Source organism: Selaginella moellendorffii, unplaced genomic scaffold, assembly GCF_000143415.4.
Source record: "Selaginella moellendorffii unplaced genomic scaffold, v1.0 SELMOscaffold_16, whole genome shotgun sequence".
NCBI lineage: Eukaryota > Viridiplantae > Streptophyta > Lycopodiopsida > Selaginellales > Selaginellaceae > Selaginella > Selaginella moellendorffii.
The window spans coordinates 2,391,576-2,407,540 of NW_003314277.1; the positions used below are offsets into that span (position 1 = coordinate 2,391,576).

Consider the following 15,965-nt stretch of genomic DNA (forward strand, 5'->3'; position numbering starts at 1 on the left):
AATGACAGCAGCTTCTCTTCACCGGAAAAAGCCTTGCTACGATTGCTTTGTTAGTCTTTTAACGGATGGAATACTTTCCTGTAAATTCCTGTCTCGTCTCGTTTTCTTCGAAAAACCAAGGAGTGATAAAGACGGACGGACCTCGCTCAATAGTAGTTCCTGCCTCTCCCACGACCAGCTCGCCACTGCCTCCTTCCGCCGCCACCACCACCTCCGCCTCGAGAGATTCCGGCGAAGGCCTTGTTGACGAGGTGCTGCTGCTCGGGTTGACGCTGTTGGTGTTGATGTTGCTCGCCTCGAGCCCTCTTTGTGGTCGCTCCATTGTTTGCAGCTGCTGGACGCTTGGCTCTGTGCGCAAGAGTGAGGCGAAAACAAAGTAAGGAAGCACTCATTGGAAGGAGAGCTTTTCTTACCCCGAATTGGCTGGCGCGGAAGCCTGTGTCGCTGTGGCTGCGGCTGCGGCGGGCTTAGCCGCCTCCTTCCACGAGGGATTGAAGTTCTTTGGGCCGCCGAGGAACTCTGGTGTTTTTTGTTTCAAAGGCTGTGGAATGAACACAGTTTAGTGCTCCAAACACGTACGCAAATCAACTACAAACCGTTATCAGCTTCGTGATGTTGTTGCAGGATCTCAGTCCAACCCCTAATGCTACTTTTTTCGCTTTCTGGAAAATCGCATCGGTGATTAGCTGGAGTTTTCTAGACTGGAAAACTTACTTCTTCTGCTTTTCCGTTCTCGTCTTTGGCAGCTGGTACTTTAGTCATCCCTTGCGTCAATTTTTTCAGCGTGGATTTCGAAAGGCTTTCCGCAACTTCCAGCCTGATCACAGGCACTGAAAACGTTAAGGATCTGGTCTACAATGCAATGACTTGCCTCTCAATGAAGTCCTTGTAAAGGTCGGTGAAATCTTCCCCGAGACGGTCAGATGGTTGGCCAGTCACGATCTTATATCCACAAAGGCTATTTGTAGAATTTGGCGACTGTACATTGTAATAGACTATCAGTAAGAGAAAAGAACATGAGCAGGAATTACCTTATGTGCAAGCTGATGAAACGCATATAGCAGGCATTCTACATGCAGATAGTTGAACTCTTCGGTTGTTTTCCTTTTCGGCATGTACTTCTGCATGAAACATATAAGCACTACATCAGTCTAACGACATTCATACCTTCAACAACTGCAAGATGGTAGGCAGAAGATTCCTGGCATCTTGCGCCGACGAGAATTGCACACTCTCGGCAATTTTCTTTAGCAACTCAGTTTTCTTGTCTTCTGGCAGCTGAAGAAACACGACAGCAAATACTATAAATTCGAATACTATAAACAGTGGTACAGACCTTATCGAAGGCAGGAAATAAAGACTTGTTAATATAGTTCAGAAACTTGCTGTTTGAAGCGCCCCTCTGGCAGATAGCAAACGCCAATAAGAACAAAGAACTTCTTTTTGCATACCGCATAGAAAGGAAGCGACATGAACAAACACGCCATTAAGCGGTCAATGTGATCGGTGTCCTCTACCTATAAATTTTGAGAATGAGTAGCAGAAAAGGAAACGAAGGTGTGCCTTACTTTGAACTGCGAATCCAAATCAGCCTGCGACTCTACAATTTCCAAAAGCTCCTGCACGCGCTCTTGCGGAGCTTTCTCGCCAAAAATGCTAAGACTCTTAAGGAACTCCATGAACATTTTAAACTCTGCTCCTGTAACATCTTGTAGGCTCTGTCATCGGTACCACGAAGTGAGTATAAGAACATTGAGAAAAAGCATTAGTAAGATATCCCACCTTCTTTATTAGATCCGTTACGTGACGCTCCATTTCTTCTTGCGGTTGAAGGAGGTCATTCTTTAAAGGGAATACCTGGTTCATCGCTACCATAGTTAATAATCTGTTCCCGAAACGATAAAATAACCAACCTTCTCACGGATGAAAGCCAACACTTTCTCGCGGAGGTTCTCGTCGCTGTTTTCAACGTGCTTAAACAGTGCCGTAAGAGTAGCTGCATACCACCCATGCATTAGCACAAAACGCATAAGACTCGAATGCTCAGGCCACACCTTTGGCATCTTGTCTTAAGATGGACATGAGAGCTTTCTGAACAGCATCCTTCTCAAGTGGTTCTTCTGCCAAAATGATAAACACGTAAGTTAAAACAATAGCGGACAAACCAAGAAAGTTACCTGTAATCAGCAGTTGCCCCAACACATCCGCGACTTTTGGAAGCAAATCTTTGGAATCCTTGCAAATTGTGGCTAGTCCTCTGACAGCTTGAACAGTAATCTGCAACGAAGGAAACAATCACAAAAACAAAACAGAATTACCAACAGCTGACATATAGATCACGCTTACCCCAAGCTCCTCTTCCTCGCATAAATCGAGCTGTGCTTCCAGGCTCCGGACCGACAAGTTGGGGAAGTACTTGAAGTAGCGAGGAATCAGCTGCGCGGCGAGCTGCTTCACCTTTCCTTTAGACTTTGCTGCTTCTATGATACCGAGGTAGTCACTTTCATTCTGCTAGGAGTCATGCCAGAGTTGGGAGTGAACTAACAACGAAAAATTGCCACACCTTCGACTTGTCTTCCGAGTTACTAAGTCGTTCCCCATACTCATAGAGCATAGCAATCACCGAATTCTCATCTGTTTCACTAGCCATTTTTCACAGCCGCTGCTTCTTTGTGAGCCAAAACCTTCAAACCTTTTTTCCTTTCCCTGTAGAAAAAAAAATGACGGCGGTTGGGAGCTTGCAAAACTGGACGCTTCTACACACAGCCCTCGTTGCCATTTGTCGAGACAGGAAGAAAGAAAACCTCGCGACCTAAAACCCGCAATGAAAAGAGGGAGAGCGTAATGCAGCGGCACTCCAGGAAAGCAATCCAATCCCCCAGAACAGCTACTCCTTCCAGATATTTCACCTTAAGAAGAGATTGATGCGATGGAACGATGCGACGACGATGCGAGAGAGAAGGACGCTGGCGCTGGCGCTGGCGCTGCCGGGATTTCGCCAAGGAAGACTGGACACGAACTTACCCCCGGAGAAAAGCCCTCTCGCCCAGCTCCTCTAGCCCTAAAATAAATTGCAAATTCTAAGAGCCCTTCCCGTACTTTAAGCCAGAACCTGTACGGAGGTCTGGGTTTCGATTCCCGGGGCGAGCGCGATGGCGTCAAGAGCTCCTCCGCGGCTATGGCGATGGCGACTACATCCGGCCCTGTCTTTAAAGTTAGAGACACGTGTCTCTAATGGGGCTGTGTCCTTAGATTTTAGGGCAAGGCGAGAGCGTGATGGCGGCAATGGTGCCTGGCAGTGCTTTGCGGGGGCGATTGGTGATTGCACTCACAATTGGTACGTATGCATTGTGAATTTCACTGGATCTCAAGCTGCACTCTTGATTTTGCTCGGGATTCCGTAATTTTTCTATGTGCTGCTTAGAAATTCTTCATGAAAGAAGGAAAAGAAGTTTTCGTTCTTTCGCTCTTTCTAAGTGATCTTCTTGGTTTGTTTCTTATTCTTCTTTTCGTTCTTTTCTTCTTCTTTCCTTTTCAGTGAATTAAAAAGCCTCCAGGAGCGTCATGGACGATTATTCTATGGTACCTCATGTACCACTGGAGTGGAATTCATCGCATCAACAAGTCGTGGCAAAACAATCACTAGTTGGTCTATCATGGAGCTCATTAGCAGCATCCTCCCGCGTGGAAAAAGCTAAAAGGCTGCACAAATATCTCGCTGATGTGGTTGAAGTTCCGGACGAAGTTTTTGCGCTAGAGAATCTTCATCAAGTTCTTTCTATTGAGGTAACCAGGAATTTCTTTCCTCGCATCCACCTTACTGTGGTCTTTGTTATATAGACATGGAACTCCTGTCTTTCAGATCTAGAAAAGGAGCACCTGTGCGGATTGCTGCCCCAGGGGTGTGACATCGAGAAAGCCATCACGGCTTTGCTGGCTGGCGAAAATGTGAACTTTGGAAATCCCTTGACGTCATGGCAAGCTTAAAGTTTTCGGTTGGGTTTGATCTGTGAGAAGTCGTTTTCTCGTTTCAGGGGCGAGCTGGCTTGCAGCAGAGCTATGCATCCCGACGTAGTTGTTTTAACACAAGCGCGGATTCACAACGAACGAAAGAACTACCGTGTATCTTTGCGAAAGTTTCATCAAACGTAAGTTCGTCTTAGCTCAGAGATTTGTTTCTGATGATAAAGGCTGCAGAATGATTCAAAACCTTCAGCAGCTCAAAACTTTGTGGAAGGCTTGCAAAACCCAGGAAAACATTTGTGCAGAAACTCAGAGGTGAGCATGTAGTTTTTCTTTCTCTGCATGCTACTTACAGTAAACGGTCTGATCAGGTGGATAAGAGCAAGGAAGCCAGCGTCCTTGTTACTACAAAATTCACACCTTGTGAATGGTGACAATCTAAGCGACATAACAGATGAAGCTTACTTGAGGTATACACTCTCTTCGTTATTCTTTTGTGTGGTCAACTTAAGTTCTATTCCAGGCAGCGATTAAAAAGGCGACGGAGCCTTGTGCCAGAGTCTGCTGTAGAAAGAGCGAACGCTGCTGTCGAATTAGCTATGAACGAATGGTATAAGGCTGTGGATGGCTCGAGCACTGAACTACGAACAATAATGGTACTTTGTTGATAACCTTTTCTAGTGACTGAGAGCACTCGCATGCCTCTTACTTTCAGGTAACACGAAAGCAATTCATCGAGATAGCGAATAGGAAATCAACTGGCGCGGACCTTCGTCTTGACACTCTAAAAGACGTGCTTGGCTGCTCGACAAGATTGCAAACGAGTGACGAGCACTTCAAGAGTTACTGGTTTGTTTCCAAGCACATTTTTTTCGAACTTATCTCGCAAATCTTTTCTTGTCAGGCACTCTCTCGCTCGCAAAGATTTGCCTGAGGTTCATAAAGCTTTCATGAATAGAGTCTCAGGGAGAAAAGAACTGGCGACATTGGTAGCCAAACAATGCATGCATCGATATCCCAAATCCGAGGTTAGTAGGACATGTAACTAGCAATGTCCAGTCGCTGAAAGTGTCTAGCAGAAAAAAAATTCAGGGGCTGTGATGGCGAGGCCCAAAGCCTTGTCTCTCCTTCCAACAGTATCATCAACAAGGTACTCCGTTTCAATTGCTCAAAAGAAAGTATCATGTCTAAATTGCTTGTAAACTTCCCTGGCAGATTTCTTCCGGAGCGATGTAATGCTAATGGTAAACTAGACACCACCAGTGTAAATTCTCAGAGCTTGCTTTACTACCAAAGAGTTGGAGTTCCATCCGAGGACGACGAGCTTGCTTCCATCCAGGAACTATGGAGTTACAATTGTTTGCAGGACGCTCCCATTCATTTGTAATAAAAGGATCCAATATATTTTTTCCTCTTGTGTGATCACTGATGATGTTCAAATCAAGTTAAAAATCAAAATGGATTTTAGCTCAGGCGTTTTAAGTTCTTCGGATTGGGGAACTAGACTCCTAGATCTTCTAGTTGGAAATTCAATAGTGTAGGGTTATTAAATCTTTCAAATTTTAGTTAAAAAGTATACAGAGAGTAGCATCTGTGATTCCAATCCCATTTGCCAGCAGGATTGAATCCGAATGGAAATTGATTTGGCGAAGCATGATGCAACTTAACTATGTTGTTAACAGCTGGTAGCGCACTATACACTGCGATAATCCACATACTCATGGAGCTCTGCTTCTCTTCTTGTTGTGTGCGTGCTTCACTGCTGACAGAGTTCATCTTGTCTACCATCGAGGACCTGCCCTTCAAGAAGAACGCAGTCTCTCCATCAATCCGGAGTTGTTACAAGCTAAGTTTGGAGTTGATGACACACATGGTTTTGCTCCAAGAAAAAATTAATAAAATTCCATTGACCTTTTGATTTTATTTATATTTAAGATTTCTTTTATAATGTTAATGGATAAACTTAAAATATATTAGAACATTCTCGTATATTCTATCATCTTGTGTTTGTAATCTCTAAACTTTCCTAAACACCATATGCTTTATTTCGTTAAAGTGGAATTTTTCATTATCCCACTTATGGTGTGTGGCCACATGCCATTTTTATAACAACAATAAAAAATTGAAGTTTTAGCTTTATAATTTATAAATTAAAAACTTTTCATATGATTTTGTGTTATAATATTGTGAAATATAAAAAATAAATTAAAAAACTGATAGAAATATTAATAAATATTAATTAAGTACTAAGAAATGGCATGTGGACACATGCTAATTAATGTCCCACTTTACTGAATAAGTTCCACTTTAATGAAATAAAGCATCCATCTGATATAAAGATTAATCTTGTGTTTATAAGTTATAAATATGTTTATGATTTAAATATATTTTGAACAACAACACCACAATTCTATATGTTCAATGAACACTCTTCATTCATGAAAAAGCAGATAGTGATAATTTAGATCATAAACACTTATAGCATAGTTACTATAAGGAAGATGATTTATAAAGATAATGGAGTATAATACAAAAGCACATATCAAATGCAAGTTTAAAACTTTTTACATTACCAAAACTTATTTTGGCAAATAATCTTTACAAAAGTTAAGTAGTAATTGTCTTTAAAATATGTGCTGAATACTCATCCAACTTTATATCATTCTTTTATTTTAGAATTTTTAATTAAATTACACAATGATCAAATATAAAAGTAAATAACACTAAAATATTGTATAATATATAGCAACTTATTTAAATTTGAAAATTTAATTGTTATTCTTACTTATATTTTCCAGGAGGTGTTACAAAACATAGTTAATAATTTCTATGCACAAGTAAAACTTTTTGAAGGAAAAAATATTGCATACTAAATCCTTTAATTTTTTTTAAAAAAATGCAATCAATTTCCAGAATAGAATCATAATAATTTACATTAGAAACATCACTAAATGTTATGAAATAATTTCCCTTGAGAGACACTAAAACTTTACAATGGCTATGACACATCTTGATAATCTAGGCTTTGTACACTAAAATCACCTCCAAAAAGATCTTTTTTTGATCCAAAAAAGGTTTTATTTAACAATTATTTACTACTTTATTTCTTTGTATAATTTATGCAGTTTCAAAAAGTATTGTTTAATATCACTTAAAAGTTTAAAATTTGTGTAAAAACTTACAAAATATTTTTTGATCCTTCATTAACTGTTAAACTCTCTAGTGTATAGTGCTCAACATTCATATAAACACTATCTTATATAATTATTTTTAATTAAAATCCTTAATAAATTTAGCTAAAATTACATATTTCATAAAATTGCACTTAATGATTTTATATATTTTCCTCCTTAAAATAATTAGCCTTTGAGTTTTCATGATAATAATATAGAATCTAGTTGATTAAAATCACATAATTATTTAAAAAAATGGCAAATTGATCTAGATATATAGCTTTTAAATCTTAGAATTTTGATGTTAAGCTTATTTAACCATCTCAATAAACTCATTGACTACCTCAATCAAAACTCAATAAAATTAACCATAAAGTTTTATCAAGATTTTTAACTCGTGATAAAAGATTAACAACATTTTTATATTTATGTGGATTGTCTCTCGAGTTGTTCTTTTTTATTGCTTACACAAATTCCATAAGTGGCTAAAATTTAATTTCTTTTGTATAAATAAATACTAAGATATGTTAAATATGGATAATCATACTTATGGATGCCCATAATTAAAGTTTTATGTATTGTATTCTATCATATTAAAATTCATACATAATAATTATATTCATTACAAATTTTTTTTTGTTATTATGTGAGTGAATATATTGTTGAAGTGGATTTGGAGTAGAGTCAAAAATGTTACGCCAAATCCACTCTCCCACTAACTCATATTTACCTTCCATATGACTCCAATTTAACTCACAATTCAGCATTGGCAGAAACAAATTTAGAGTGGCAAGTCTGAACCTGTTACCACAAATGAATTGCCATAGCAAAGATGCAAAATCTCATCATCCCAGTTTGTAAATGTGATCTGAAGCTAGATGTGTAATATGGAATAAGAGATAGGTCATTCCTTAACTAGGTGAGGATGCAAAATCTCATCACTCCCAGTTTGTGAATGCAATCCAAAGCTAGGTGTGTAATATAATGAAGTGAGAGATAGGTGATTCCTTAGAGAAGAAGAAGCTAGAGTACATCAGCATTGGCGAGGCAGACAACAAATGCCTCACATTGTTCCTCTGGATGACGTAGATAGTAGCTCTCCAACCAACACTGGCAGTTAGCTTAATTAAATATTGAACATAGAATTACTACAAGTTTTTCACTAAAATCGTTTCGAATTAAACTTTCAAAAACCTGCTATTTGGAGCACGTCTTGGGCTCACCTTCGCTGCATTGATATATCAGGGCTCTTTCCACTCTTCCTTCACTTTCAATGCTCATCCAAGCCAGCATTCGAATTATCGATCAAACAATGTAGCGAAGGCAAGCCCAAGATGTGCTCTGACCATCAGGTTTTTGAAAGTTTAATGTGTGAGCTTCCCTCTGTAGAAGCAAAGCTATGTCGTGCCTACAGTTTGGAATCGTGACTCACCAGTTGCTGCTCCAAGCAGGCATCCATGTAGAAAATGCAACCTGACCCTCACCAAGGGAAAAAGAGGAATTAAGAATATTCTTTTTTTCAAGCCCTAATACAAGAAAATCACAGCCGTGAGATTGAAAAATATATTTTGTAGTTACACAAAAAGGATATAAAATGCACCGACTACAACTCTTTAGTGCTATCTAGTGGTACAGGTAGGTCTATGGCGTTATTTCTAGTGTTGGTGCTCCTCTGCTTTACAGGTATTAGTGATGTAGTGGCTAAACCTGCTCTCGATTGTGCAGCTCTACTGCTCCTCAAATCTTCCATCACAAATGACCCAATTGGATTCCTCACGAGCTGGAACAAAACCAATGTAAACTGCTGCCGAGGCTGGAAGGGCGTAAGATGCAACAAAACTACGTCCCGAGTGATCCATCTCATGCTCAGCAATGGCCAGCTCTCGGGAACTCTCCATGAGAGCGTTGGATCACTCTCGAGCCTGGAAAAGCTCGATCTTTCCTACAATCACCTGACAGGGGCAATTCCAAGCACGGTTACCAAGCTCTCTCGGCTCCGGCTGCTTGATCTAGCTTACAACTATGGATTCCAGGGCAGCATTCCATCTTCCATTGGTGGCCTTTCCAGCTTGAAGAGGATCCGGCTCCAGTCTAACAAGCTCACGGGCAGTGTTCCATCTTCGTTTGGACTGCTCTCTAGCCTCGTCTATGCGGAGCTCGATGATAACTCTCTCGCTGGCCAGATCCCCAACGCCTTCACTCGCAACTTATCCAATCTGGCTTTGCTCGATCTCGCGAAAAACAAGTTGACAGGGCTTCCACTGAATCTCCGCCGCCTCGCACGGCTTGGAATTCTCTACTTGAGTTCGAATCCACTCACTTTCGACACCATCCAGGGGCTCTCCACGCTGCCTTTCCTGGGCGAGCTCCACCTTGACAACTGTGGTCTCCAAGGCCCCATTCCACCATGGTTGGCGACCCTCAAGCTTCGAGACTCAGACGACTTCCTCACGTCTATGCTGAGCTTGTCAAGCAACAGTATATCTGGTCCCATTCCCCGGACGATTTCCAGCCTTTCCAGTGTTGAGATCCTGCGACTGAGCAGTAACAAGTTTTCTGGGGCGATTCCTTCGTCCATGGGAAGCATGCTGAGTTTGAAGCAGCTATCTCTGGAGAATAACCAGCTAAGTGGTGAGATCCCCGGGAGCCTGGTAAACCTGGACTTGTTGAGGTGGTTTAACGTGAGTAACAACAAGCTGAGCGGACAGATACCTCAAGGTGGAGCGTTTTCTACGTTTGATGCTAGCTGCTTTGCAGGAAATCCAGGGCTTTGCGGAAAGCCTCTGCCTTCATGCTAGAGATCACAGTAACAAAGGAAGTTAAGACTGATAAGCAGCGAAGATTAAAAAACTCAAGCTAACAAAGAAAAATATGAAAAAACCCGAAAACCCAAGCTTGCCTGAAGCAAAATCGGGAGAACACACTCGCCGTCTGTGGGAATTGAACCCACGACCACGTGGTTAAAAGCCACGCGCTCTACCGGCTGAGCTAAGACGGCTTGGTTCTACATCTTTGGAAGAATTCTGAAAGAAACTAAATGTATGGATGAGCCTGTTGAATTCTCACTTTTATTCATAACCGAAACCATGAAAGAAAAAAGACAGAAATTAAGGAGAGAAACAATGAACCAAATTGTACATGTTAAGCTCTTTTTGCATGAAACTTCATTCGTTATGTATGAATGAATGTTTCTTGCAAAAAGAGATTAAATATGAATGAAGTTTCTTGCTGACTGTAGCTAGAAACTTCCGCTGCTAATCTGAATCTTCCTTTCCACCTGGGATCCCGACTTTTACCTGGGAGATTTTCTGAGATTGCATGCAGCTGCAAGGTGGCCGGCATTACTAGGACCTGCAACTTTGGAGTTTGTGGCTCGATCTTTCTGCTCGGTTTGATTTCCTCCACACATTCTTGAACTGGTTTGGATATTGGATCCTGTGATTGAATTGCATGACAACGATCTCATTGCCAAGAGGACGCGCTCGCGATCCGCCCACATCCCCTCGCCCGCGTAGATCCCAGCCATGAGGAGATAGATCGCAGCATGGCGCTCGCCCAGATCGATCAAAGCCTCAAACGCAACCTCGCCAATCTCCACGCGCCGCCACTTCCGGCACGCCGCGAGCACAGTCCTCCAAGTCACCGCATTTGCCGCGAATGGCATCTTTCTCGCCATCGCCACCGCCTCCTCGACCCGATTCGATCGCGCTAGCAGATCGATCACGCAGTGGTAGTGCTCGATCTCGGGCTGGATCCCAAATCGCGGCTCCATCGACTCGAAGAGCTCTAGCCCTCGATCCACCTGCCCGGCATGGCTGCAAGCGTGGAGGATCGACACAAACGTCGTTGCGCTGGGGCGAAACCCATCGCCTTGCATCGCATCCAGCGCCGAGATCGCCCCCTTGGCATCGCCGGCGCGGCCATAGCCAGCGATGATGGAGCTCCATCCCACGAAGCTCCGGGATTCTTTCGCCATGGATGCGATCACGCGCTCGGCGTCGTCCATGCTGCCGCATCGCGCGTAGCAATCCAGCAGGCAATTCGCGAGGATGGGATCCGGCTGGAGCAATCCGTGGCTGGAGACGCGGGCGTGGATCGATCGCGCCATGTCGATAGCGCCCAGATTCGCGCACGCGCCCAGCGCCGCGCAAAAGCTCCGCTGGTTTGGATTCTCCATCTGTGAGAAGAGATCGAGAGCTATGGCGGATGATCGATCGTCCTGCTGCGCGGCATAGCCGCGAATCAGAGCGTTCCATGACACGACACTCCTCTCCTTGATCGAATCAAACACCGCTCGGGCTCGATCCAGGCTTCCACAGCGCGAGAACATATCCACGGCGGTGTTGGCAACGAAGATGTTGGAATCGCAGCCCATTGCCACTGCCATAGCGTGGAGCTCGATAGCTCGATCGAGAGCCTTGATCGTCGAGAAGATGCCCACCCTCTTCTTCTCCTCGAGCTCTCGATCGGCAAGGCCCGAGCACGCCATGAACGCCGCCACGATCGTCCGGGAGTTTGGGACGATCCCAATCCCGCCCATGGCATGGAAGAGCTCCAGCGCGAGCTCGCATTGCTCGTTCTCGACATTGCCCAGGATCAGTGCCGTCCACGCCACAACGTCGTGGCGAGGCATTCGATCAAACACCGCGCGAGCATCAATCAAGCTGCCACACTTGGAGTAGCAATCCACCAGCGCGCTTGAGAAGAAAATGTGTTGGATCGAGTTGTTCTTCTCGGCCTTGGAGTGGAGGACCATCGCCTTCTCCAGCCACGCAACCTTGGCGTGATCGTGTTCTTCGTGCGATGCCAGGCTCGCGATCGCGACCAGCGCCGCGACATAAGCCTGCGAGCTAAGATCCACAAATCTCGACTCTAGTTCCAACCTCTGGAAGATCTCTAGCGCGAGATCACTGTCGCCATTCACCGCATACCCGAGGATCAATGCCGTCCACGACGCAAGCGTGTGGAAGGGCATGGCAAGGAAGATCTTGCGTGCGTCCACCATGCTTCCACACTTGGAGTACATGGCGATGAGAGAATTGGCAACCCTAATGTCGGAATCGAGGCACGCACGGGAGGCCTCGGCGTGGATTCCTTGGCCGCGGCCCAGATCTCTGGAATCGCGGCAGCCCTTGAGGGCCGCGAGGAGAGCCTGGCATTTGCTCTTGGGAGCGAATTTGCTCATCCATTCCTGCCCTAGAAAGAATCTGGTCAGCAGACACGTGGCTTCTTAATAAAACTAAAAACATTTGTTACAGCTATTTTAATTTAATATTAATATGTGTTATTATATATAGATATGGTTTTTTGATTGATTACACATAATTAGAAGTATAAGAACTTAGGTAATTTAATCGAAATTTATTCAAACTAAATATGGAATATATTTTCCATTTGGTTTCAATTTTATTTAATCTTTTTAGTTATACATATTATTAAAATTAAATTGTGAGTGCTTGGAATATGGAAAGGGAATACAGAAAATATGCATATTAATTAGCCCAAAAACCCTAGTTTATATACAGGAACAAATGATCCAGATTGAAACCAATCCAACAGCTACCAAAATCCCACTACACTAATATTAGTATACGGCATCATAGCTATATACTTGGCCCTCACATCATCCCTTCCTTTCAAAATAATGGAAAACCATCATGGTTCTCTTGTAGATGGGCTAGGATCTGGAAGAACATCAGGAGGAGGCATTGGTGGATCTGTAGGTGGTATTAACTACTCCTGATCCCTTTGTATGAAGCATTTCAATTGCTGCACATGCACAAACTTTGCACCCCTGTGACATATGCATATTGAAGAGACAGTAAATAACCATCCCAATCCGAATGTTGAAAGTTCAAGCGCACTTGTCTAGTGTGGGAGGCAAGGTAGCACGCTCTAGTCTAGAGCTGGAGGAGGCTCACACCTTGCTTGTTCTACGCCTTGGAGTTTGTTCGCAATGGGCACCGACTTAGTGCTGGAAGTACACTGGGGAGGTAGGCGCTCCAAGACACAGCATCACGTCTTGGGGCGTAACAGGTGGCTTCAGCTTGTGCAGTGGAATCACCTTGGAGGTGAGTGACCCATGAGCGACGCTGGGTCATCGTGCTCGAGTTGGACTGCTTGGCTGCGACGACGTTGAGCTAGATCGACACGGTGTTCGTCCGGCTTGACATCATTGTGACCGAGTGGAGGAGTGGCGAGGCGAAGCAGGTGGCTTCAAGCTCCGCGGTGGAGTCACCTGGGAGGTGGACGGCCCAAGAGCAGCGCCGGGCGTTCGCGCTCATAGTTTCACTAGTTTCTTCGAGAGTGCGCTCTCAATGTTGTTTTGATCCCTTTGGGATTGGGGTAATGTACATATATGTTTAGCGAATGTTGAAAGTTCACATACTTCGCGATCATCCCTTTGAACGTTTAAATGAGCCGTTCCACCAAACCATTTGACTATGGATGATAAGCACTCGTAAAAGTGTGGCATATCCCCAACCAAGACTTCAAAACATGAAATGCCTCAACCATAAATGCAGGACTATTATCCAAAAGAATCTGCTCTGGACAAAAATGTGGAACACCACTCGATTGAGGAGGAAGTATCCAACAACAGTTGCAAAGGCGTTAACAAGAGCACCAACTTCCACCCAACGAGTCAAGTAGTCAGAAGCAATAATAATATATCATTACCAACATTACTAGCATTACTATCATTACCAACAGTCGACCGTGGAAAAGGTCCCATAAGATCAAATGCCACCAACTTAAACGGATGGGAAACTGCAATTAACTCCAACCATCCTTCTGCGACACGAGGGGGAGTATTACGAGCTTAGCACCAAACGCAGCTACATACATACCGGATAATATCATGTTGCATCTCCGGCTAATAAAAAGACCTGCGTAGCTTCTCGGTCACACGACGATGTCCCATATGCCCACCTAGAATAGGAGAATCATGGTAGGCATAGAGAAACCCCAAAATAAAGATAGAAGGCACCACCAGCTGTAAATGATCATCAGGATCCGTCCCCATAAAATAAAGAAGGCCATCTTCAAGGCAATATTGAGAATGTAAATGCTGGAAAGGTAAGTCATCAACAAGTGATGCAGGATTCTCAACCCATCTCGAAACCTTTGAATCCACAGCTCAATCTTTTGAGCCTCGCGAACCTCATCAAAATAAGGTAGATCTTGCTCTATGCCTTGTGGACATTGAACGTCAAGTACAACAACCGGCGTCGGCACAGAATCCTCGTTTAAAAAATCCACAGATGTTAGAACAATAGGCTTGTTAGAAACATGAAAAAAGAGTGGAGAAGGAAAAGGAGCTCGAAAAAGGGCATCAGCATCAGCCATGGAACTCCTTAGGTGATGAACAACATCAAAATCATATATCTGAAGCTTCAAAGCCCATCGAGCAGTACGACCAACCAGGTTCTTCTGCTTCAATAATGAAGTAACAGTAGCATGGTCACCTTCAAGTAATATCCAAGAACCATGTAGATATGCATGTAGTTTCTCGAAACCTCAAACTACTGTTAAACACTCCTTATCTGTCATGGAGTAGTTCATCTCTACTGGTTGTAATATACGGCTTATATACACAATAGGATGGCACTGACCAAGCACACTTGCGCTCTCTTGCATTAACACACTTCCAAGACCAATCCACGTGCAAAATAAAAGGTCGAGTGTAATTAGGAAATGCCAAAATTGGAGGAGTCGTCAATAGCTTTTTGAGATCCTTGAACGCCCGCTCACAATCCAGAGACCAGATAAAAGATGATGTTGATGACTTCAGCAATGCTCACAATGGTGCAGTGCGATCAGAAAGATGATCCACAAAACGACCGAGATACTGCACCTTGCCCAAGAAGCATTGCACATCAATCACACACTTCGGAGTAGGAAACTTTAGAATAGCCACAAGTTTGTCAAGATCAACTTGCAAACCCTCACGAGAAATATGGTACCCAAGATAAATTGTGTCCTTGGACCCAAACATGCACTTCAACCGCTTCAGCTTTAAACCAATGTCGCATAGCTGATCCAACACTTTACAAACATCACGAATGTGCTCCTCCCACGTCCTCTCCGAGTGGATCAAGACATCATCAATGAAGTCAGCAATCACTCTGGCATATTGCAAAGAACCTCGTCCATTATCCGTTGGAAAGTTGCTAAAGCATTGTTCAAACCAAACAGCATCACTAAGAACTCATACAAACCAAATGGTGTACGAAAAACAGTCTTAGGAATATCTTCTTCGGCCATCGGTACTTGCTAGTACCCAGAAGCAAGATCTAGCTTGGTGAACCAACGACTTCGCCCCAGATGATCCAAGAGATCAGCAATGTGAGGAAGAGGGTACACATTCGGGATCATCACTTCGTTTAATGGACGATAGTCGATGCAGAAATGAATACTCCCATCAGGCTTCATCACAAGATGAGGTTCACATGCCCAAAGACTCTAGGACTTCCGAATAACACCCTTTTCCAACATCTCTTTAACGTTTGCATGTAAAATTTTGATCTCCTTGGGTGACCGACGACGAACAGGAACCTTGATTGGACAAGCATCCCCAGTTGGAATCGGATGACGTGTGGCAATCTTGGCCCCAGACGATAGGTCAAATTCAAAGAGATCAGAATACTCTTTCATGAGCCGGTCAACCACTACAACATAAAGATTATTGGAGGGATTGAAAAAGGGAAGAGTAAAATAAGATCGAAATACAAGAGGAAATAGTGGGGGAACAAAAATAATGGAAGCAAAGGTAGAAGTAAAGGGACGAAGAGGTATAGAAGTGAGAGGAATGGATAAAACATAAGGAAG

At 43.4% G+C, this 15,965-nt stretch overlaps 4 protein-coding genes and 1 non-coding gene across 6 annotated transcripts; 2 read left to right on the top strand and 3 right to left on the bottom strand.

Moving 5' to 3' along the window:
* Positions 1-17: 17 nt before the first annotated feature.
* On the bottom strand, positions 18-3,074 carry LOC9642755 (apoptosis inhibitor 5-like protein API5). Of its 2 annotated transcripts, none has more exons than XM_024675819.1 (17): positions 2,910-3,074; positions 2,564-2,706; positions 2,347-2,508; positions 2,178-2,277; positions 2,055-2,120; positions 1,914-1,996; positions 1,783-1,857; positions 1,569-1,718; positions 1,452-1,517; positions 1,337-1,402; positions 1,168-1,278; positions 1,032-1,121; positions 872-978; positions 715-817; positions 597-662; positions 414-541; positions 18-348 (listed from the first exon to the last, which is right to left on the bottom strand). In XM_024675819.1, the coding sequence occupies exons 2-17, from the start codon at positions 2,648-2,650 to the stop codon at positions 147-149; spliced, it is 1,662 nt and encodes a 553-aa protein (XP_024531587.1). In that variant the 5' UTR covers positions 2,651-2,706; positions 2,910-3,074; the 3' UTR covers positions 18-146. The 2 variants fall into 2 exon arrangements, with proteins under 2 accessions (XP_024531587.1, XP_024531588.1); XM_024675820.1 differs by having other exon boundaries at positions 3,025-3,053.
* A 42-nt stretch (positions 3,075-3,116) lies between these two features.
* LOC9642756 (nuclear factor related to kappa-B-binding protein) lies at positions 3,117-5,388 on the top strand. Its single transcript, XM_024675821.1, has 11 exons — positions 3,117-3,337; positions 3,539-3,786; positions 3,841-3,977; positions 4,035-4,148; positions 4,198-4,278; positions 4,335-4,433; positions 4,487-4,619; positions 4,679-4,812; positions 4,868-4,991; positions 5,043-5,113; positions 5,179-5,388. The coding sequence occupies exons 2-11, from the start codon at positions 3,565-3,567 to the stop codon at positions 5,348-5,350; spliced, it is 1,287 nt and encodes a 428-aa protein (XP_024531589.1). The 5' UTR covers positions 3,117-3,337; positions 3,539-3,564; the 3' UTR covers positions 5,351-5,388.
* A 3,388-nt stretch (positions 5,389-8,776) lies between these two features.
* LOC9642135 (LRR receptor-like serine/threonine-protein kinase GSO1) lies at positions 8,777-9,965 on the top strand. The gene has a single exon (XM_002971136.2). It carries the CDS (start codon positions 8,780-8,782, stop codon positions 9,932-9,934), a length of 1,155 nt encoding a protein of 384 aa, XP_002971182.1. The 5' UTR covers positions 8,777-8,779; the 3' UTR covers positions 9,935-9,965.
* Positions 9,966-10,061: 96 nt separating this feature from the next.
* Positions 10,062-10,134, bottom strand: TRNAK-UUU. The gene has a single exon. It is a non-coding gene; the product is annotated as a tRNA-Lys (tRNA).
* A 294-nt stretch (positions 10,135-10,428) lies between these two features.
* LOC112346604 (pentatricopeptide repeat-containing protein At1g11290, chloroplastic-like) lies at positions 10,429-12,321 on the bottom strand. The gene has a single exon (XM_024675929.1). The coding sequence runs from the start codon at positions 12,319-12,321 to the stop codon at positions 10,429-10,431; it is 1,893 nt and encodes a 630-aa protein (XP_024531697.1).
* Positions 12,322-15,965: the final 3,644 nt, after the last annotated feature.